The sequence below is a fragment of the Leptodactylus fuscus genome, chromosome 2, assembly GCF_031893055.1.
Source record: "Leptodactylus fuscus isolate aLepFus1 chromosome 2, aLepFus1.hap2, whole genome shotgun sequence".
Classification (NCBI taxonomy): domain Eukaryota; kingdom Metazoa; phylum Chordata; class Amphibia; order Anura; family Leptodactylidae; genus Leptodactylus; species Leptodactylus fuscus.
In genome coordinates this window covers 140,039,408-140,061,683 of record NC_134266.1, presented here as the reverse complement: position 1 = coordinate 140,061,683, position 22,276 = coordinate 140,039,408, and the positions used below count along the sequence as shown (strand labels likewise).

At 44.6% G+C, this 22,276-nt stretch overlaps 1 protein-coding gene across 1 annotated transcript in view; it reads right to left on the bottom strand.

Moving 5' to 3' along the window:
* BRIP1 (BRCA1 interacting DNA helicase 1) overlaps window positions 1-22,276 on the bottom strand; it is a 199,848-nt gene that overhangs the window by 37,710 nt on the left and 139,862 nt on the right. The window contains exons 14-15 of the mRNA XM_075263115.1: window positions 4,614-4,773; window positions 4,334-4,455 (exon numbers count right to left, since the gene is read on the bottom strand). Coding sequence (XP_075119216.1) covers window positions 4,334-4,455; window positions 4,614-4,773 — 282 coding nt within the window. The remainder of the gene's footprint in view (window positions 1-4,333; window positions 4,456-4,613; window positions 4,774-22,276) is intronic.

Genomic DNA, 22,276 nt, shown 5'->3' with positions numbered 1-22,276 from the left:
ATACACAAATTTGTTTTTAGTCTGGTGGGAAGAGCGCCTTCTTTTCGCGGAATAGATGTTATTGGTGGTCCTGTGGTTATGGTTCATCGACGTCGGCTTGATTCTTTGTTCTGAAGCGGTAGAACTCTTTTTGGAGTTTGTGGACACGTTAAATCACAATGAGATTATCTGTGGGTTCGGAGGAGGTGTTTCACATGGGAGGAGGTACATAGTAAGGCAGATGACTTATAAGACAGGATTATCAGATGAGATTATCCGAAAAAGATAACAGAGTAGGTGAGAAGTTATATGGCATCACACTAGAACTAATGAAATTACACTGACGAGCAAAGGGGTAACAATGTTTTGAACATCTTAAAATTAGATCTGGCTCTTAAAGATAAGGTCACAAAGTATCCCTCAGGACATCAAATCCTGTTCGATATATAATATGTAACCCAGGGGGATTATACAACCTGGAATACGTCTACAGTATTATAGAGTGGCTGACAGAAATTTCAGGCTGCACACATCCTTCATTCGGGCTATAATTGTGTTATTAGAGTTATTATTATACTCATACCCATCAAGTGGTAGTGCTCTGAACAGCTGTGATAGCAATGTTGTAGATGCGACAGGAGAGTTCTTGACTTTTATCATTTTTGAAGTGCATCTCCTGAAGGCAGACCATCAAAGTCCACAGATACCATAGGTCTCTCAGAAGCATGGTTCATTTCTCTGGGGTCTAAAGACTTCTGACGTTACAGAAGACTATTTCCATATCAGTAGACATATCTGGAGCAGACACAGAACACAACATACCCTGCACAATAACAAAGGGCAAAGATACAGACTGAGATAGAAGGGAGTTAGAGAAAAAGTAAGAGAAAAAAAAGGACAAAAGGGGAGGAAGTTATGAGTAAAAGGAGGAACAGATAGTAGTGGAGAAGGTGGGAGAGTGGGAAATATGGGAGGGAAAGATAGGGCTAGTGGGGACTGAAAAAGGGTAGAAGGGGTGTGTACCAAAATCTAGGGTAGAATGTGTCTTCAGTGTCTGGATACCTACTTCCAGGCACCAACAGAGGTCCCTAATTGGGGCATAAGCACGGTAGACAGGGCACTATCCTATTGGTAGTAACCCAAGCATCCTTGCTCTACCCTGATGGGGATAAAAAGGTACCCAGGTAGGGTTCCCCATGTCATAATGACACTTGTTGATCCATGAAGCCAATCCGAGTTGTCACAGTCGGGTGGGGTATTTTCAAAAGGATCTTAGGATCAATTAGGATCTTGACTTAGGATCAATTAAGGTTGGGATGTCTCAGAGTGCAGATGTGGCTGAGATGAGGATGGAACATCTTTGTATCCAACCAGTAGGTGGAAGGGTTAACCCCAGATGTGCGTTGCCTCTGCCTCCCTAATGTTTTCCAAGATGAGACACATGGTGGACCTCATTAAAAAGGCGACCGTTAAGAGGTCTGGCAGGAGCTGTAATTGGGACCTCTTAAAAGCCCAATGGACCTTTCTTATAGCCCTCCAGATGATGAAATCTTTGAACATGAAGTAGTGAATGCAGAATACAATGATTCTGTGTCTGTATGGATCTTGAAAGCAGGGTCCAAAGGACCTATGGATCTATACTGGGGCTTTGGGGTGGGGTCACCCAACAGGTTGTTAAAGATGTGGCTTTCAAGACTTCACATAGTTGCTGCAACACATCCACTCCCTCTGCCAGACCCCGAATTTGCATGTTGTTGCTGCAGTTCTCCAGATTGTTATGATGTTTGTTCAAAGGTAGTAATCCTTCTGGCCATTTCTTCTAAGGAGTGGTGCATTTCCTCAAGATATTGATGCTGGAGAGAATGGAATCAAAGAAATTTCCTGAAGACTGATTATTAGGGTATCTGTGAGCTCAGCTTTGGTTAGGGGCCTCCCATGGTTCTGCCACATTTAGAAGGTGCTTGAGCCCAATCCTTAACTTATCCTTAAGTTAAAGGCAGGGGTCCAAAACAAAGCTATAGGCCATTGCTGAATCTGAGCAGGCATACATTGAAGCTGCTGATGATGATGCTGGAACAGAAGGAATGCAAGTCCAGTGCAGAGCTGGAAGCTGCAGATGTCTCGGTGCAGGCCGTTGGGACCACATCGGATGTAGTTGAAGAATAAGCTGTGAACATATTTGGCACCTTCAGACAGGAGGAGAGTCATAGCTTGAGAAACTGGGTGAGCAGGGAATGTAGTGGCATTAGTGTTTGAGGAAGGTTTTCCACTTCATCACTGGAGCATTCTGTAGAGGAGGCAAGTAATTTTGGAATACGTCTGATACTTTATATGTATCAGACCTGTCCCATCTGTCCTAACAGTTGCATGCATGTTCCCTGGGTATCCTACGGCAAACAACACTAAAGAAGTGTTTGATAAGATTGTAACTTTTACTACATGACCTAATAAACCAAATGAATTTAATAATAAGAAGAGGTACCCTCTATGTATTTCTACATATATGTCACGATACTAGTGGTACAGGATCAGGAGTCCAGTCGTCGGGTAATGCAGAGGAGGCTGGAGACAGCAGGTGGATAGCCCACAGGGGTCTGAGGCAGTAGTCCAAGAGCAGATGAGTAAAGACCAGGTAGAAGTCTGTAGTCTTTCAGGAGCTGTAGTAAAGCTACGGTGAGCTTGCAGCCAGCAGGTGAAGTTCCAAGGAACTGAAGAAGATCTCCAGCAAGGAGGTCTCCTGGGTGTTCAGGCTGTATCCGGAATAAACAGAACACAATACCAACACAACAGGAAGTGTCAGAGTCACCTATATATAGCCAATCCAATCAAGGTTAATACAGGGCGGGTTCCAATCATTAGCAGCAGCTGATGAGCCTCAGGAGTAGGCTCCACACAGAAGTCCAACAGGCCATGATTCCACAAGCCTGATAGCTCAGGTAGCAAGGAGACACTGAGCAAGACAGCAGGTCACAGGTTCAAATCCTGACAATATATTTTATACAGGTTGTTAAAGGGGCTCTATCAGCAAAAACTAAAAAAGAATGATCTACTTACGCATCGTGCACGCTGGGCGGGCATTCAGGGTGTGTCTTCTTCTTCATCCACGCCTCCTCTTCCTCCGATGTCCTCGGGTCCCGTCCTCCTCCGGCACTCGCTAACTGACATTGATAAAAAAAAATGGCCTGGGCGCATGCGCAGTAGCCATAGTAGAAGCCGCATGCTACTGCGCATGCGCCCAGGACATTTTTTTTTATCAATGTCAGTTCGCGAGCACCGGAGGAAGATGGGACCCGAGGACATCGGAGGAAGAGGAGGCGTGGATGAAGAAGACGGCACACCCTGAATGCCCGCCCATCGTGCACGATGCGTAAGTAGATCACATTCTTTTTAGGGTATTATTTTAAAACGGAGGGGAGGGGTAGTTTAATATAACATTTACGGTGCCTGAATAGTCTGATTTTGCTGATAGAGCCCCTTTAATTAAACTAGGGTGCTGAATTGTACTGTAGTTTGTATGACTGCTAAAGCGCTACTTACAATAACACATGGTCTCCCAGGGCACTATGCTTGTGTGTATAGTAATTGGTGATATAGATCCAGTAAGGACATAATTCAGATTCTAAATGGCGATACATTTGCATTGCTTTACAACATGTTTTTTGTGGCAAAAAAGGCAGAACTGATTGCCAATGAAAAACATGTCATGGTCTACATTTATAAAATGATTATGTATTTGCACACTTGGAATAGTAGATGGCCTAATACATGCAATGGCCTCTGTGTTTGTTTCACATATCAAGCAGCAGACAGCTGAACAGGATGGCAGGTACACAGAGCAGAAGGAATCAGAACTCTTGTCAGGATTAACAATTAGCCCCTCGGCACAAAGTAACAGATAATCTCAGTTTGATGTAAATGTCCACACATGGCTTTTCTTCAAATGAAATCTTAACTTACATTCATATATCTGTGGTCACCGTGCTAAATGTAGTGAAAGCATTTTAATGATAAATACCACACACAAGTGCTCAGGAAAAAATAAAAACAATGTGACATACAGTAGTCAGGTTAACAATGTGAAACATCTTGGAGAATTACAGTACATAACGCAAGAAAGCTATTGTGTATAGTCAGACATGTGGCCAATCGTTTCTATCATGCGGACTGTAGCTAGGACTATTTATTTGAGAGGCAATTTGCTGTACGTGTGTGTGTATATATATATATATATATATATATATATATATATATATATATTTATTTATTTTTTAAACGGAATATTTTAGAAGCATTTTTTTCCAGTAGTACTGACTAGATAAATAGTAAATGATATTGCAAATGACAGTCAACTTACTTGTAGATCTTTAATATTTGGAAAAGGAATGCCTACTGTTACAACAGCACGGGCATTGTCATCAGAAAAGTCTAGTCCTTCACTCACTTTACCCCTACAAACTGCAATCAGTAGGGCGCCATCTACAAAAAAAAAATATACAAAAAAATTACATATCTGAATACTTTAATAAGTGGGATTTTAGTAACAATTGTTGAATGCTTTGATTGACTTGGCTTAATATTTTTTTGTAAGCACACGTACCATCCATTCATATTCAGGGTTTGCGTGTCACACTTACCCTTCACTCCCCTAAATCGTATTGCATCGTAATATGTCTGCAGTAATTTATCAAAGTCAGTTTTGTCTCCTCCTTGCGGTTCTTTAATGACGGTCTTGATCTGCTCCAAGTTCTCCCACAAGCCAGTGTGCATCCATCGGTCTTTTAATTTTTCTAGCATCTGGAAATCAAAATTGAAACGTTCATATATTTACTTTCAGTCAATATTCTATTTTGACAGTGTGATGTGAAACAGTATGGCACTAGAGTGAACAAAGACAAGTGTGCCAGCACTTTTACAGCAGATTCAACATCCTGTGCAAATGTCATTACATTTCTTCCCAGTGGTCAGAGCCACAATATATGCCATAAATGTTGTATAGATCCCTATCTACCTAGAGTAGTGTGTCAAAATTTAGAAACAAAAAAATCTAGATTAACTCAGTTGACATATCTAGAAATTAGAGATGAGCGAACACTGTTTGGATCAGGGCTCGTTCACATCTGCGCCCAGGTGTCCGTACTTGAGGTTTCTGTTTCCTGCCTAAAACAGAGGCAGGATACGGAAACCTGCAGGAGGCTCTCTCACCTATTCATTTGCATGGGTGAGAAAGCTGTACGGCCGTGAGCGGCGGTGAGCGTTTTGCGCTCTCCGCTGCGAAACCGGGTTTTATAATCCGGACACAGAGTCGGACATGCAGTACTCTGTGTCCAGATAAAAAAATCCGGTTTCGCGGCGGAGAGCCTAAAACACTCACCGCCGCACCCGGTCTATGGTTTCCATCTTCTGGCATGCAGAAGATGGAAACCATAGAATGGAGACCAGAACGCAGGTGTGAACCTAGCGTCAGCCGATCCGAACAGCACACACCCATAGAAATGAATGGAAGCACCTGTGGCGCTGATTTGCCGCCGGCCGGCGTCACTGGTGTTTACATTCATTTCTATGGGTGCGTGCTGTTTGGATCGGCTGATCCGAACAGTGTTCGCTCATCTCTACTAGAAATAGCCATAATTTTGTGATATGTGTAGCTCTAGTATAAAAAAAAGTTATATTTTTGATATATGTATTTAGATTATATATATTTCTGTCCCATCACACTGTATATGACCCCTTTCTTATGCCAACTCCACAGTATATGACCCCCCTGAACAATATATGACCCCTTTTTATGGCCCTCACACAGTATATGACACCCCCCCTTTTTTTTTACCCCCACCATACTGTATATCAGTCTTTCTCAAAGTGGGCGATAACGCCCCCTTGTGGGCGCTGGAGGCCTATAATGGGGCAGTAAAGGGAACAGAGAAGATTGGGGGGCGTTGAAGCGGTTTAGGGGGGCGATGGCTAATTTAAAGGGGTTGTATCATAACAATGATTCTATCTATATTGCTTGTTAATGTGGATTTAAGACTTTTCCTAAATACACTGCTTCAGCAAAACTGCTTTGTTTGTCCACTATCTTACTTTATTCACTTCATTATGGACACTAGCACTTGGCCCCCTGCTCATTGCTGAGGGAGCCACATGACGTAGCTCCCTGCTGTGTGGGGGGAGAGGGGGGGGCTGAGTGTACGAAGCCAGCCTGTGTCTGCACCACACATACACATCACCTAGCTCCATGCTGTGAGATAGAGGGGGGTGTGTGGGATAAGTGCTGCTTTCTTATATAAAGCAGTCTAAATCCTACTGGGCTAAAGGACCTGGTCTCTCTGTTCACTAGGATAAAGCTTTATTATATAGAGCAGGCTGCTAGTGGGCAGAGGAGCCAGGTCCTTTAGGAAACTCCGTACAAGGTAAATCCAAGTCTACAGGACCTTTTGATCACAGGCCCTTCAGTCATCCCATAGGATCACGCTATGTGGTGGGCAGAGCTACACGCCAATTTGGGGGCGGGGCTAATTGACGTGAGCAAACAGGAAGAAAGAAGATTTTTAGGCAGCTTAGAAGGCAGATCAAGCTTCATGAGGCTACCCCTTTAAAATTGTTTTTTTGCTTTTAACACAAACTTTACCGCTCCTTTACGCTTAACGCGCGTTTCCTCGTGTAACGCCATCTAGGGGACTAGACAGTAACTATTTCCTGTCCAAAAGTTGTCAAACTGTACCATAGATGGCGGTAAGCTCCAATGCGAAGCGAGAAGTTTCTAGTCCATTCTTGAAAGTACTAGGCCCGCCCACTGCATCATATAAAAGCGCACGCGCCATCATGTCACAGCCAGTCATGTCATTCGACGATATTACGAAAACAAGTGAATTTAGCTGCTAAAAAAATTTGGGGGGGCGCTAGAAAATAATTCTCGAAGTGGGCGGTAGACAAAATAAGTTTGAGAACCTCTGCTGTATATGAACTCGTTATATATGGTTCCACGCAGTTTCTGGCTCCCTTTTATACACCCCAACACAATATATGACCCCTTTTTTTCCACTCACTCAGAGTAACGTATAATAACTTTTACTTACTTGTCCACATTCCAGTCCTAGCCGCCCTCCGCTGCCACGTCTAGGGTGCGCTGTAGCTGACACTGACGAATGCTGGCACACAGTACATAGGGCCCCGGTGTACAGCAGTGTCATGATGTAAGTGTAGTACCGTCTAGTGGAGGCAGCGGTGGCCACGACAAGAGGATGGACAAGTGAGTAAGAATTATCGGCAGGCTCTCCTATTCAAGTAGCAGGAATTCAGCTATAGTTCCCTGTATCCACACGTGTGTAGTAGACGTGGCTGTGGTGCCACTCCTATTACTTGAATTGGAGAGTCGGTACATAATCCCGGGCTTTTATTTTTATTTTTTTATTAGGTGAATTGACTAATTTTTCAGCGTCATGCAGGCCATGACCACTTTTTACAAGAAATACTAGACAGGCACAAATTTGTCAGAAAAAGACGTGAACGGATGATGAAGATGGCACAAATAATATATAATTTTTTTTTTTTTTTTTTATAACAAAAACCATTTGATGAACACCCCCTCCCCCAAACTGTCTCTCTTCAACCAACAGCAGAGAGTGGCCTTTTGTTCTGTACAATGAATTGAGACTATATAACAGTGTCTGGAAATAATATTATTGACTGCACGCTCACTTTGCTACCAGTGAAACTGCTATAACAATAATCATCTCAGAGATTTTATGCTTGCAAAGAGACTACAAAATTAGCACTCCAATTGGACTGTAGACATAGTGATATGCAATATCGCTGAGCTAGAGAGCTGTGAAACAAATGAACCATTCAGATTTCTTACTGAGGGATGGTAAAATGATTTACCGATAAAACTTAATTCCCAGAACATTCTAGTTAGCTTTTACATCTTAGAACCACTGGGCATTCCACCAAACGTAAATGCTAAAGAATATTTGAGGCTGCTACTTGGTAGAAATATGAGGAAAAAAACATCCATTGCATTCTTAATAAAGTCACAATATCAACACTGCCAGAAGTGAAAAAAGTGAGTGTGTCTCGGTGGAAAATCATTGATCTAAAAGCCTTTTGCCATGTAAGCTTCTTCATGTGTTTGCTGCCTACATTTTCTTCTTGGTTAAGCATTCCTCGAAGTGCTTCTCTGTTGTGATAAAAATGAGACTGAAGGGTCAAACAAAAGTTCAATCTGCATTGCAAATAAAAAGACAAGTACTTCAAAAATATATTTTGCTCAGAATCGAAAGCCAAGTCTATCCTTAGCAGATCTCATGTGGTGCCTATCCTTGGCAAATCTTATGTACAGACTATCCTCAGCGCATTTTACATGCAGTTTATCCTTAGTTGATCTTTTGTGCAGTCGATCCTTAGTGGATCTTATGTAGTGCCTATCTCTAGGAGATATTATGCAGATCTTACATGAAGCGTATCCTCACCCCTGTATTTTGATGAAAGTAATCTATGACACACATTGGACATGTAGCATGCACATCTCAATCACCATATATATCAGCTATGTGAATTATCATGGTATATTACAGTGGAAACCCAATGGCCATTAAGCTCCTAAGCGGCCGCCATATTTAAATGCCCAGCATCCGCCATAGTAGTATGGTGGATGTTGAGAAAAGGTTAAGTAATGTCATAGGCATAACCATATTTCTAATACAAGGATTCTAATAAAGAGTAGATCTTGGTCACAGGATTGGGTGCAAAGCCAATATTCAAAAAGGGTTTGCACATGATAGTAAATTATGCAAAGTGATGGTAAAGTAGTTAAAGGGATTCAATCATTGGAATCCCATTTTTTCTCCCTAACACATAGGAATAGCCTTAAGAAAGGCTACTCTTCTTCTACCTTTAGATGTCTTCTCCGCGCCGCTGTTCAGTAGAAATCCCGATTTTCTTCTGTATGCAAATGAGTTCTCTCGCAGCACTGGGGCAGTACCCAGCGTTCAAACAGCACTGGGGGCGTCCCCAATGCTGCGAGAGAAATCTCCAGCGGCGCCTCCATCTTTGTCTGGAACGCCTCTCTCTGCCTTGCATCCTGGGTTTCAAACTTTTAGGCATGCACAGTCGGCTCTTCCATCGGGCCTCAGGCACTTACTGTGTAAGCGGCCACAAGAAAATGGCTGTGGGCATGTGCAGTTGGCTCTGGCCGAGGCCCAATGGAACAGCCGACTGCGCATGCCTAGAAGTTTGAAACCCAGGACAGAAGAGGGCACGGAGAGAGGCGTTCCAGAGGAAAATAGAGGCGTCACTGGAGATTTCTCTCACAGCATTGGGGACGCCCCCAGTACTGCTTGAGCGCTGGGGAGCGCCCCCAGTGCTGCGAGATACCTCATTTGTATACAAAAGAAAATCAGGAATACTGCATATACCTAACGGCGGCGCAGAGAAGACATCTAAAGGTAAGAGAAAAATAGCCTTTCTTAAGGCTATTCCTACGTGTTAGGGAGAAAAAATGGGATTCCAATGATTGGATCCCTTTAAAGGGGTTGTTCCAGGAAGTAAAGCATGCAGGGCCTTTGTCCTGCTCGCCATACAACCTGAGTGCAGCAAGGATGATTGTGGGTGGGAGTTCTGATGGTCAGTAGAGATGAGCGAACAGTGTTCTATCGAACACATGTTCGATCGGATATCAGGGTGTTCGCCATGTTCGAATCGAATCGAACACCGCGTGGTAAAGTGCGCCAAAATTCGATTCCCCTCCCACCTTCCCTGGCGCCTTTTTTGCACCAATAACAGCGCAGGGGAGGTGGGACAGGAACTACGACACTGGGGGCATTGAAAAAAATTGGAAAAAGTCATTGGCTGCCGAAATCAGGTGACCTCCATTTTAGACGAATAGTGGATTTCAAATCCGGGTCATATGAGAATGTGAACTTTGTGACTATGAGACAGGGATAGCTGTACAGGCAGGGATAGCTAGGGATAACCTTTATTTAGGGGGGAATGTTATTAAAAATAACTTTTTGGGGCTCTATCGGGTGTGTAATTGTGATTTTTGTGAGATAAACTTTTTCCCATAGGGATGCATTGGCCAGCGCTGATTGGCCGAATTCTGTACTCTGGCCAATCAGTGCTGGCCAATGCATTCTATTAGCTTGATGAAGCAGAGTGTGCACAAGGGTTCAAGCGCACCCTCGGCTCTGATGTAGCAGAGCTGAGGCTGCACAAGGGTTCAAGCGCACCCTCGGCTCTGATGTAGGAGAGCCGAGGGTGCACTTGAACCCTTGTGCACCCTCGGCTCTGCTACATCAGAGCAGAGGGTGCGCTTGAACCCTTGTGCACACTCTGCTTCATCAAGCTAATAGAATGCATTGGCCAGCGCTGATTGGCCAATGCATTCTATTAGCCCGATGAAGTAGAGCTGAATGTGTGTGCTAAGCACACACATTCAGCTCTACTTCATCGGGCTAATAGAATGCATTGGCCAGCGCTGATTGGCCAGAGTACGGAATTCGGCCAATCAGCGCTGGCTCTGCTGGAGGAGGCGGAGTCTAAGATCGCTCCACACCAGTCTCCATTCAGGTCCGACCTTAGACTCCGCCTCCTCCAGCAGAGCCAGCGCTGATTGGCCGAATTCCGTACTCTGGCCAATCAGCACTGGCTAATGCATTGTATTGGCGTGATGAAGCAGTGCTGAATGTGTGTGCTTAGCACACACATTCAGCTCTACTTCATCGGGCTAATAGAATGCATTGGCCAGCGCTGATTGGCCAGAGTACGGAATTCGGCCAATCAGCGCTGGCTCTGCTGGAGGAGGCGGAGTCTAAGATCGCTCCACACCAGTCTCCATTCAGGTCCGACCTTAGACTCCGCCTCCTCCAGCAGAGCCAGCGCTGATTGGCCGAATTCCGTACTCTGGCCAATCAGCACTGGCTAATGCATTGTATTGGCGTGATGAAGCAGTGCTGAATGTGTGTGCTTAACACACACATTCAGCTCTACTTCATCGGGCTAATAGAATGCATTGGCCAATCAGCGCTGGCCAATGCATTCTATTAGCGTGAACTGAGTTTGCACAGGGGTTCTAGTGCACCCTCGGCTCTGCTACATCAGATTGCTACATCTGATGTAGCAGTGCCGAGTGTGCATCAGATGTGTAGTTGAGCAAAACTGACTCAGCACTGCTAAGTCTCTGCATTCGCATAGGAATGCATTGGCCAGCCTTCGGCCAATCAGCGCTGGCTCTGCCGGAGGAGGCGGAGTCTAAGGTCGGACCTGAATGGAGACTGGTGTGGAGCGATCTTAGACTCCGCCTCCTCCAGCAGAGCCAGCGCTGATTGGTCGAGTTCCGTACTCTGGCCAATCAGCACTGGCCAATGCATTTCTATGGGGAAAAGTTAGCTTGCGAAAATCGCAAACTGACAGGGATTTCCATGAAATAAAGTGACTTTTATGCCCCCAGACATGCTTCCCCTGCTGTCCCAGTGTCATTCCAGGGTGTTGGTATCATTTCCTGGGGTGTCATAGTGGACTTGGTGACCCTCCAGACACGAATTTGGGTTTCCCCCTTAACGAGTTTATGTTCCCCATAGACTATAATGGGGTTCGAAACCCATTCGAACACTCGAACAGTGAGCGGCTGTTCGAATCGAATTTCGAACCTCGAACATTTTAGTGTTCGCTCATCTCTAATGGTCAGCACTCCCTTTCATGAATAAATTGGAGTGCTGACTGTCATGAATCCCGCTCACATTTAGCCTGGCTACACTAAGATTAAATATGGAGTGGGAGAAAGGTCCTAAAGACTTTACTTCAGGGGACAACCCCTTTAAGGCAAAACCAGAACAGTATACTTTTACAAATGGATCTGGAGAAGTTGGAAATTTGGGCAGAGAAGCAACAAAACTGATATGGAAAAGGATTTAGCAATTTTTAGTTTACTCTCAACTTAACAGAAGGCTGTGCCAAGCATCTGTTGCGAAATCACATAAGATCAAGGGGTACATGAAAAGGGATATAAATGCACAAGAAAACACAGTCCTGGCACTTTACAAATTATTTGTTAGACAGCACATGTAATATTGTGAACAGTATTAGTATTGGGCACCTTTGCACAAGAAAAACATAACAGAGCTTAAGCAGGTTCAAATACGGGCAACCAAAGTAATATACGGGTGGACTACAGTAAACCAAGACATTAAAAGTAGGGTTCCTTAGTTTGGGGAAAAGACGACTAAAGGGTGATATATTAACTATGTATACAAATATTATCAATTGCCACTAACACAATTTCCTTACACCCAAATCATTAAACCTCGAAGATGCCTTTTTCTTAAAATTAGAGGAAAGAAGGTCTCTATACGAGAGGAGGAGTTTCTTTACAGTTCGAACAGTAAACAGAAAGTCCTAAAGGGAGTTCAAGAAAGGCCTAGATGCCTTTTCAGAGCAGCAATATTGCAGGATATAGTGGTTATTAGATATTTGGTGTTGGGATGTTGATCCTGGAATTTATTGTCAAATCAGGAAGGAATTTTTCCCCTAAAACTCAAGAAAAATAGGCAGAATATACAGGATAATAGACTGAATGTTTGCATGCAACACTGATTGTATAACTTAACCTGAAATGCATGCTACTTGTGTGAAAAGCTCTGAAAAAAATTAAAAATAACAAAAATAAGGGAAAATATTTAATGAAGTTTAAAGCCTCTAGTGTGGGAAGGCATAGTATTATGAACAGCATTATGCTTGGTGTATGCACACAGATACATGGTAAGAACTAAATTATTCAAACTCATCTTTTGAAGACAGAGTGTGCATCGCTCCGTTCTGAGGGCAAGATATTTCAATGGTATGATTTCTCTATTGGGACAGTGACAAAGTGCCTCCCACCATAGCAGAGAACAGCACTGAACTGTGTTCCCAGTGCCATAAATCAACACTGTAGCCTACAGGATGTCTCCCTGGTACAAACATACCATCAATTTTTCAATAACCTTGTTAAATAATGGAAAGTTTGCACTGTGACAACAGTAATGAAAAATGAAATATTTTGCACGCCAAACTCTGCAGAAAAAAAAAAGTTAATATATTGGAAAGACAACTGATGAAAAAGTCAAATATTAACATTTTAAACATGCAAGATAAAAAAATAAATAAATCAGGATTTAGGCAGCTCCTAGTAAATTTTATTTTTCTAATATTTAAATACTTAAATGAGCTTTTAATGTAGAATGACAGAAGATCTGTTCCAAATTTACATGCCATTAATTTTTGTCAGCAATTTTTATTGCTTTTATTCTTTAAACTTTTATTGTGCAAAACTCACTAAACAAAGCATTTTTTTTATTACTGTTTTCTTTTGCCAGAATTGAGTGCTGACATGGTCATGTGGTCTGCCTTTGGCCAATTAGGACAAGGGATGCTTCTAATACCTGTCACTATGTTAATTGTGATGATACAATAAACAGAGGTTAAAGAGGATCTTTACCATTTCCGTCAACTCATTCAGTAAGGCCGGGTTCACATCTGCGTTCGGTAATCAAACTGCTCATCAAGCGGTGTGTAGTGAAAGCACATAGACCCCATAGACTATAATGGGGTCCGTCTCCACACGAGTCATGCGGACAGGAAAGTAGATCATGAAGTACTTTTCTGTCTCATGTTCTGTGCGGACACCGTGTGGAAAGCACATGGACCTGATTCTAGACTATGGGGTCCGTGTGCTTTCACTGCTCACCGCTTGCCAATGCCTTCAATAATCCATTCAGGGGGTCCCCATGTGGACTCCCCGAACACAGATGTGAACCAGGCCTAAGTGTTGCTCCTCTGATTATGATACAGTTGGAATTTTTTCTATTGTCCCTACCACGCTGGAGCAATCTGTGCTGTTAGTTTCACATGATCATACCCTTCTATTTCTTATTTTTATAGCAAATCTTTTATTAGTTACCACTGGCAAAACCCATGTGGACATAAAGTACATGTGGCCTAATGATAAGACGAGGTTTACTTAGACAATTTAGGATGAGAATGGTGGTCCTATCATTATATACCGTATATACTCGAGTATAAGCCGACCCGAATATAAGCCGACCCCCCTAATCTTACTACAAAAAACTGGAAAATCTGATTGACTCGAGTATAAGCCTAGGGGGGAAATGTGGCAGCTACTGAAAAATTTCAAAAATGGTCGGAGTTTTTGGGTGCAGTAGGTGCTGGGTGCTGAGGAAGGGGAGGGGGTGTTTTGGTTGTCTGTCTGCCCCTTCCCTGAGCTTGAGGACTGGGTTTTTTTCCCCCCACTTGGAATTCAGCCTGACTGAATGTAGGGTATCTGTAGTGCTCCTATTAACCCATTTCCGACAGAATAGGAGCACTGCAGATACCCTATATTCAGTCTGGCTGTAGTCAGACTGAATTCCAAGTGGTGGTGGTGGTGGTGGGGGTCTGCCCCTTTAAGCTCAGGGAAGGGGCAGACAGACAACCAACCAACCCCCCCCCCTTCCCCAGCACCTACTGCACCCCAAACCCTGACCCTCCATCAACATCAATCTAGTATTTATCTCCTATCCTATGGATAGGGGATAAATAGTTGAAAGATCACTCTTACTTATTCATTTCAAGGGGGGTGGGGGTGGAAGGGGATATTGTTATATACACTCCAGACACTGTATTGTTTGCACGGTGTACTCACATTCTGCTGCAGTTGTCCCTGGGAGAGAAGGTTGTCCAGCCAGAAGGTCCAGGGGAGTGCAGCAGGATGCTCTCACTGTCCGGCCTCTGCGACAGCTCCAGGTGATGGTTCAAGTGCAGCTGCTCGTCGCTCTCTGCCTTCAACTCCCACCGGCCCAGACCTGCGGGGAGCGCCATCTTCCTGTGGACCCCGGCAATCTTCGTCCCTTAACTGTGCAGAGCGTCAGAAGTTTTGGCGGCATGGTACGGACCCGCGCGAAGCGCCATCTTCCTGTGGACCCCACACTGCACAGAATCAGGATCCCCTCACTGTCCGGCTCCTGCGGCAGCTACAGGCTGGTGATTGTTCAGGTGCAGCTGCTCCTCACTCTCTGCCTTCAGCTGCCGCCGGTACGGACCCTCGGGGAGCGCCATCTTCCTGTGGACTCGACGCCGAAACTGATGATTCTCTGCACAGTTAGTGACAATGCTGGCGCTCCCCGCGGGTCCGGACCGGCGGCAGCTGAAGGCGGAGAGCGAGGAGCTGCTTCAGGAGCCGGATAGTGAGGGAATCCCGCTGCACTCCCCGTGGACCTTCTGGCTGGAGTGCAACCTACACCGTGCAAACAATACAGTGTCCGGAGTGTATATAACAATATCCCCCCCTGCGCTTGACTCGAGTATAAGCCGAGGGGGACTTTTTCAGCACAAAAATTGTGCTGAAAAACTCGGCTTATACTCGAGTATATACGGTAGGCTGTATTGCTATTAAAAACTCCATAAAAACTGTTGAACAGAATATGAAGCTTTAGAAATGAAGGGGTACTTCCAGCCTTTGATTCTAGCAACTGGTGGAAGTCACAGGCACAGACTTTCACTAACTACATATTCTGACATGTCTTATAGGAATATCAGAAGATGAAGACCTTCACTTTAAAGCCTGGCTTAAATAGCCACAATTACGACGCAGTTTCAGGTGTAGTCTTGGTTTAGGCTTAAAAAAAAAAAACCAAAACATTACTAAGCCTGGCCTAATGAAACATCTTCTAAGAGCCTAGTAATATATGCTATTCCGGTAACAGCATGTTTTGTATCTGGAAGACTAATACCCCCAATCAAATGACAATTATTTACTTAGGAAAAGTCATGACCATTATTTATTCATAATACTTGTAGATGCAGTTTTTATTTTTGGGGTGGGGGTCCCGACAAGCCCTATGAATCACTATGATTGGTCAGCAAGAGTTCAGCGTGTGAATTAGAAGGTGTGTAGCCTTAGTCCATTGTGTCTGTAGATTGTGAGTCCAGCTGATTTATTTTCGTTCATGGCTATTCATTGGTTTCTTACGGTTTTCTGTCCTCCCTATAAGTCAGCGGGAACACAGGCTGACAGCCCATACTGCCACGGTTTATTGCTTGCATACTTACTCAGTCAAAAGAGCAAAATACTTCATCTCGACTATGTGATAAATCTCCCCTCATGCAACTGCTGCTAAGTGGTGGGAAAAATGCTGAGGCAAAACTCATTAAAAGTAATCAAAGTGGAATTCAGACCATGTGTGAAAATAAACTGCCCCAGTTAAATGGTGTGCCTCCTTAACAACAAACAGCTCCACATGGAAGTGAACGGCATTAATGGATTTTTTTTCATTTCCCCCACATGCTGCAAATAATATGCTTGAAGGTATCAAACTGTAATAATCAACATTTTATAGTGCCAGATATGAGATCTCCTCCCTTCTATAACCCATCACCATAAGGCCAAGGCTATTGAAAGAGGAGTGTGGATGGCGATGTCTAAACATGGGGCCTCTTTAAGAGGAAAACCTTGTTATGGTGTAGGATATGGGGGGAAAGTGTCAAAGTATTTAAATGGCTTTATTATCCAGTAAACAATATCAATAACAGTATCATACTAAACTGTACTATTCTACAGTGAGCCTAGGAAAAAAATCAGTTTATTTTAAAAGTGTTGATCACTATTAGCAAATAAATGTCCTGGAATAAAAAGTTGTACAATTTTCCAATGTATCATTTCCTCACGGTTTTCTAGATCTCTGCTTGCCGTGATTCATTGTTTTCTCCCAGTGAATAACAATCAGTCCGTGGTCATGTGATGTACATACACAGGTGCACAGCTCGTTACCAGGCAGATGTCTAATTATTGTGCTGTGACTGTAACGAACCATGCACTTGCGTGCCCATCACATGCCCATGGACAGTCATAGAAAGGTTTGCAATGAATATGGCCAAAAATGTCCAATGAGACGCAGCATTCACACCAGCATCTGCAGTCCGCCCAGGAGGTTCCATCCTAATCCCTGGAGAAACTGCATAGGGGACGGCTTGCCGGTGGTCAGTTTTAAAACCCATTCATTTGAGTGGGTTTTTAAAGCGAACTGCCGGTGTCCGAATGGAGCCTCTACGCAGTGTAATTGTTTTTTTGTTTTTTTCCTGCATGTCCAACTTTGTATCCGTGCAAAAAAAAAAAAAAAAAAATGTTTCCATGCAAAGAGGCTGCATATGGTCACCTGCGGTTTGCTTTAAAAACCCATTCGAATTAATGGGTTTTAGAACTGACCCCCAGGCAAGCCGTCCCCTAACCAGTTTTTCTGAGGTTTAGGACGGAAACCCCTGGGCGGACAGCAGACTCTGGTATGAACGCCCCCTAAAATGTACTGATCCTTGAATGGCTTTCAGGATAGGGCAATAAGGACCTTTCTTTAATTTGTCTGGCTTCAGGTTTGTGTCCAACAGATAGTCAGTATCTGGGTATAGCTAAACATTATGGCAACTAGCACATACACACACTGCCCCCCCCCCCACCCCCACAGTGACCAGTGGATACATAATGTAGCCAGCAACACAGTTAGTTTCACCTATCATTTACTGGTTTGACCAACATGCTGGGAGCGCGACTCCTTCCAGTATAGTTATCTATGATGCTAGGAGTCCCTGCCTCCCAGTGATATGTTGTCCCGTGTGAATTACAGTACGGGACAGTAGGTCGCTGGGCAGGAACTTACAACATCATAGATAACTAACTATACTGTAAGGAGTCCTGCTCCTAACATGAAGGTTGACACTTGGTCGTGTGACTCTAACCTTAGTCCATTGGGCATTGAGAGAAGGCAGAGCTTCAGACATGGCAATACATACCAAACAAAAAACAGCAAGCGCAAGTGTACTTTAATAAATGTCATTTTAATGCAGGATGGTTTGTAAAAGTAAAGGAATTTTATGGGAATACATTTTTTGTCTCGTATTGAATCTACTCATGTTGGCTTGCAAAATAACCTCTTGTGTTAATCCCATCTTGGAAAATCGCTGCTTAGATGACAATGACTGCTTCCTGTCACAGCCCCCTATAGCAGGACTTAGAGGAACAACCAAGCAGATCCGCTCTATGCACTGGCGTAAACAGGAATGGCTGGGCCGCAAGGCGAACATTTGGCATGCCCCCTCCCCCGCCGCATAAACCACATTCCTGCACACACTATTATGCTCCATAGTGGCCCCTACACACACTATTATGCCCCATAGTTGGCCCCTGCACACACTATTATGCCACATAGATGGCCCCTGCACACACTAATAAGCCCCATATTGGCCCCTGCTCACATTATTCCCTATAGCGGTCCATGCACAGTATTATGCCCCATTGTGGACCACCCATGAGCAAACCCCCTCTTTTTTTTTTTTTTAATGTAGATTATGAGCCCCACATAGAGCCCACAATGTACATTTTTTTCCCTATCAGTATGTCTTTGGAATATGGGATGGAAATCCATGCAAACACAGGGAGAACATACAAACCCCTTGCAGATGGTTTTTTTTTTCCCTAGGTGGGATTTGAACACCAGGACTCCAGCGTTGCTAGACTATAGTGCTAATTAGAGATGAGCGAACACTAAAATGTTCGAGGTTCGAAATTCGATTCGAACATCCGCTCACTGTTCGAGTGTTCGAACAGGTTTCGAACCCCATTATAGTCTATGGGGAACATATACTCGTTAAGGGGGAAACCCAAATCCGTGTCTGGAGGGTCACCAAGTCCACTATGACACCCCAGGAAATGATACCAACACCCTGGAATGACACTGGGACAGCAGGGGAAGCATGTCTGGGGGCATAAAAGTCACTTTATTTCATGGAAATCCCTGTCAGCTTGCGATTTTCGCAAGCTAACTTTTCCCCATAGGAATGCATTGGCCAGCTGATTGGCTGATTGGCCAGAGTACGGAATTCGACCAATCAGCGCTGGCTCTGCTGGAGGAGGCGGAGTCTAAGATCGCTCCACACTAGTCTCCATTCAGGTCCGACCTTAGACTCCGCCTCCTCCGGCAGAGCCAGCGCTGATTGGCCGAAGGCTGGCCAATGCATTCCTATGGGAATGCAGAGACTTAGCAGTGCTGAGCCAGTTCTGCTCAACTACACCGTGTGCCGAGTGTGCACACTCGGCTCTGCTACATCAGATGTAGCAGAGCCGAGGGTGCACTAGAACCCTTATGCACACTCGGCTCTGCTATATCAGATGGGCTGACCGGCACACAGTGTAGTTGAGCAGAACTGGCTCAGCACTGCTAAGTCTCTGCATTCCCATAGGAATGCATTGGCCAGCGCTGATTGGCCAGAGTACGGAACTCGACCAATCAGTGCTGGCTCTGCTGGAGGAGGCGGAGTCTAAGATCGCTCCACACCAGTCTCCATTCAGGTCCGACCTTAGACTCCACCTCCTCCGGCAGAGCCAGCGCTGATTGGCCGAAGGCTGGCCAATGCATTCCTATCAGCGCTGGCTGCCGGAGGAGGCGGAGTCTAAGGTCAGACCTGAATGGAGACTGGTGTGGAGCGATCTTAGACTCCGCCTCCTCCAGCAGAGCCAGCGCTGATTGGCCAGAGTACGGAACTCGACCAATCAGCGCTGGCCAATGCATTCCTATGGGAATGCAGAGACTTAGCAGTGCTGAGCCAGTTCTGCTCAACTACACCGTGTGCCAGTCACCCCATCTGATATAGCAGAGCCGAGTGTGCACACTCGGCTCTGCTACATCTGATGTAGCAGAGCCGAGTGTGCACACTCGGCTCTGCTATATCAGATGGGCTGACCGGTACACGGTGTAGTTGAGCAGAACTTGCTCAGCACTGCTAAGTCTCTGCAGTAGCAGGCTCTGCTACATCATATGTAGCAGAGCCGAGTGTGCACACTCGGCTCTGCTATATCAGATGGGCTGACCGGTACACGGTGTAGTTCAGCAGAACTGGCTCAGCACTGCTAAGTCTCTGCAGTAGCAGGCTCTGCTACATCAGATGTAGCAGAGCCAAGTGTGCACACTTGGCACACGGTGTAGTTGAGCAGAACTGGCTCAGCACTGCTAAGTCTCTGCATTCCCATAGGAATGCATTGGCCAGCCTTCGGCCAATCAGCGCTGGCTCTGCCGGAGGAGGCGGTGTCTAAGGTTGGACCTGAATGGAGACTGGTGTGGAGCGATCTTAGACTCCGCCTCCTCCAGCAGAGCCAGCGCTGATTGGTCGAATTCCGTACTCTGGCCAATCAGCGCTGTCCAATGCATTCCTATGGGAAAAAGTTTATGTCACAAAAATCACAATTACACACCCGATAGAGCCCCAAAAAGTTATTTTTAATAAGATTCCTACCTAAATAAAGGTTATCCCTAGCTATCCCTGCCTGTACAGCTATCCCTGTCTCTTAGTCACAAAGTTCACATTCTCATATGACCTGGATTTGAAATCCACTATTCGTCTAAAATGGAGGTCACCTGATTTCGGCAGCCAATGACTTTTTCCGATTTTTTTTTATGCCTCCGGTGTCGTAGTTCCTGTCCCACCTCCCCTGCGCTGTTATTGGTGCAAAAAAAGCGCCAGGGAAGGTGGGAGGGGAATCGATTTTTTTGGAGTTTGCCACGTGATGTTCGATTCGAATCGAACACATCGAACAGCCTGATATCCGATCGAACATGTGTTCGATAGAACACTGTTCGCTCATCTCTAGTGCTAATCACTGACCCACCGTGTGGCCCCCTGTTGCTTACCCCTTCTGGGCTCCAGCGCACTCCCTGCTGATTTCAGCCATCTTCAATGTTGGCACAGACGTCACGTAAGCCAGGCCTGCGTCGCGACGCATGATGATGCAGGCCCAGCCCATGTGATGTCTGGGACATCATCAAATAGGCCCGGAGCCTCCTTGAGCACAGGAGAGGTAAGTAACAGTGCTTTTTAAGTTGTCTCACCTCCCCTGGTCCTCCGATCCTTATACTCTGGGGTCTTAAAAGACCCCAGAGTATAATGATAGCAGTGTTTGTGGGGTTCACATGCCCAAGGCCTCACTTACCGATCCCCGCTCCTGCTCACTTACCGATCCCCGCTCCTGCTCACATTCACTTCTGCTTACACAGATGTGGAAGCGCAGGCAGCTGTGAGCAGCAGCGAGCATTGTTAAGTAAATGGTCCTGTTACATGCTGGGATTAATCTAGCAGGTAACAGCCTATTATAAAAATAAACAAAAAAAAAAACATCAGGGGCCCGCCAGGGCCCCTAATCTCCCGGGCCCTGTAGCAGCCGCTATCAGCGCTACTCCGATAGTTACGCCACTGGCTCTATGCTTTTCCAATAACTCCCTTAAAGCATAATAGGAATTACAGAAACAGAGTATGAAATGAAAGTAGTACATTTAGCTATGCATTCTCCATAACTGTGAAACTCAGGTATGCAATGCTGTTTTCAAAGCTTCCATACTGCTTTATAGAAATTACAGGAAAAGCAGGACTTGGGATCAGGACACAGGAGCAGTTTTTCCCATCTCAAAAGTGATTTGCAGAGATGACAATAACCCTTTAAAACGTCGTGAATAATAATTAAATAACAACTTTATTTATATAGTGCCAACAAATTCCGTAGTACTTTACAAATGAGAGGATACATGGACAGACAATATAAGACATTACAATGCGATAAACAAATAAACATATCAAACAATAGGAGTGAGGGTCCTGCTCGCAAGAGCTTACATTGTATGAGACTGCATGAAAGCAGTCTTATAAACAAAACATAGGACTAAGGGCAAGGAATTTCAGAGGAAGGAGACGTTAAATGGGTTGTCCCATCTCAATGGTCCTATCTATACGGGTAGCTTATGTAAATTGAAGACTTTTCCTAAATATATTGCTTTAGAAATTCTGCTTTGTTTGCCTGCTATGTGACCTTATTCCTCATATTGTTTACATAGTGTTCCTATGATCACGGACCTATGAAATAGGACAAGTGACATAATTTACTCAGTGCAGGCAGGGCAATCAGTTAAGCTAATTGCAGTTTGCTGATAAAGCCAGGTCTGTTATCTCTCTATGTAAACACACAGATAATACTGAGTCTGTTCTCTACAAGCTTGTGCATATTATCTGATGTACATAAGTATTGTGATACTTCAGTGTCTCATACAGCAAGATGGAGGGGGTGGGGTGAGAAATACAGGAAGTGAGAAGAAGAGACAGCATGCAAACTGCTGAAACAAGGAGATGGGAAACCCCCTTTAAAGGGGTTTTCCAATCAAAAACATTATGGCACAGGTACAGGATTAGCCATAACTATAGATGCAGGTCCTCACCTCTGAGATCTACATCTATTTTG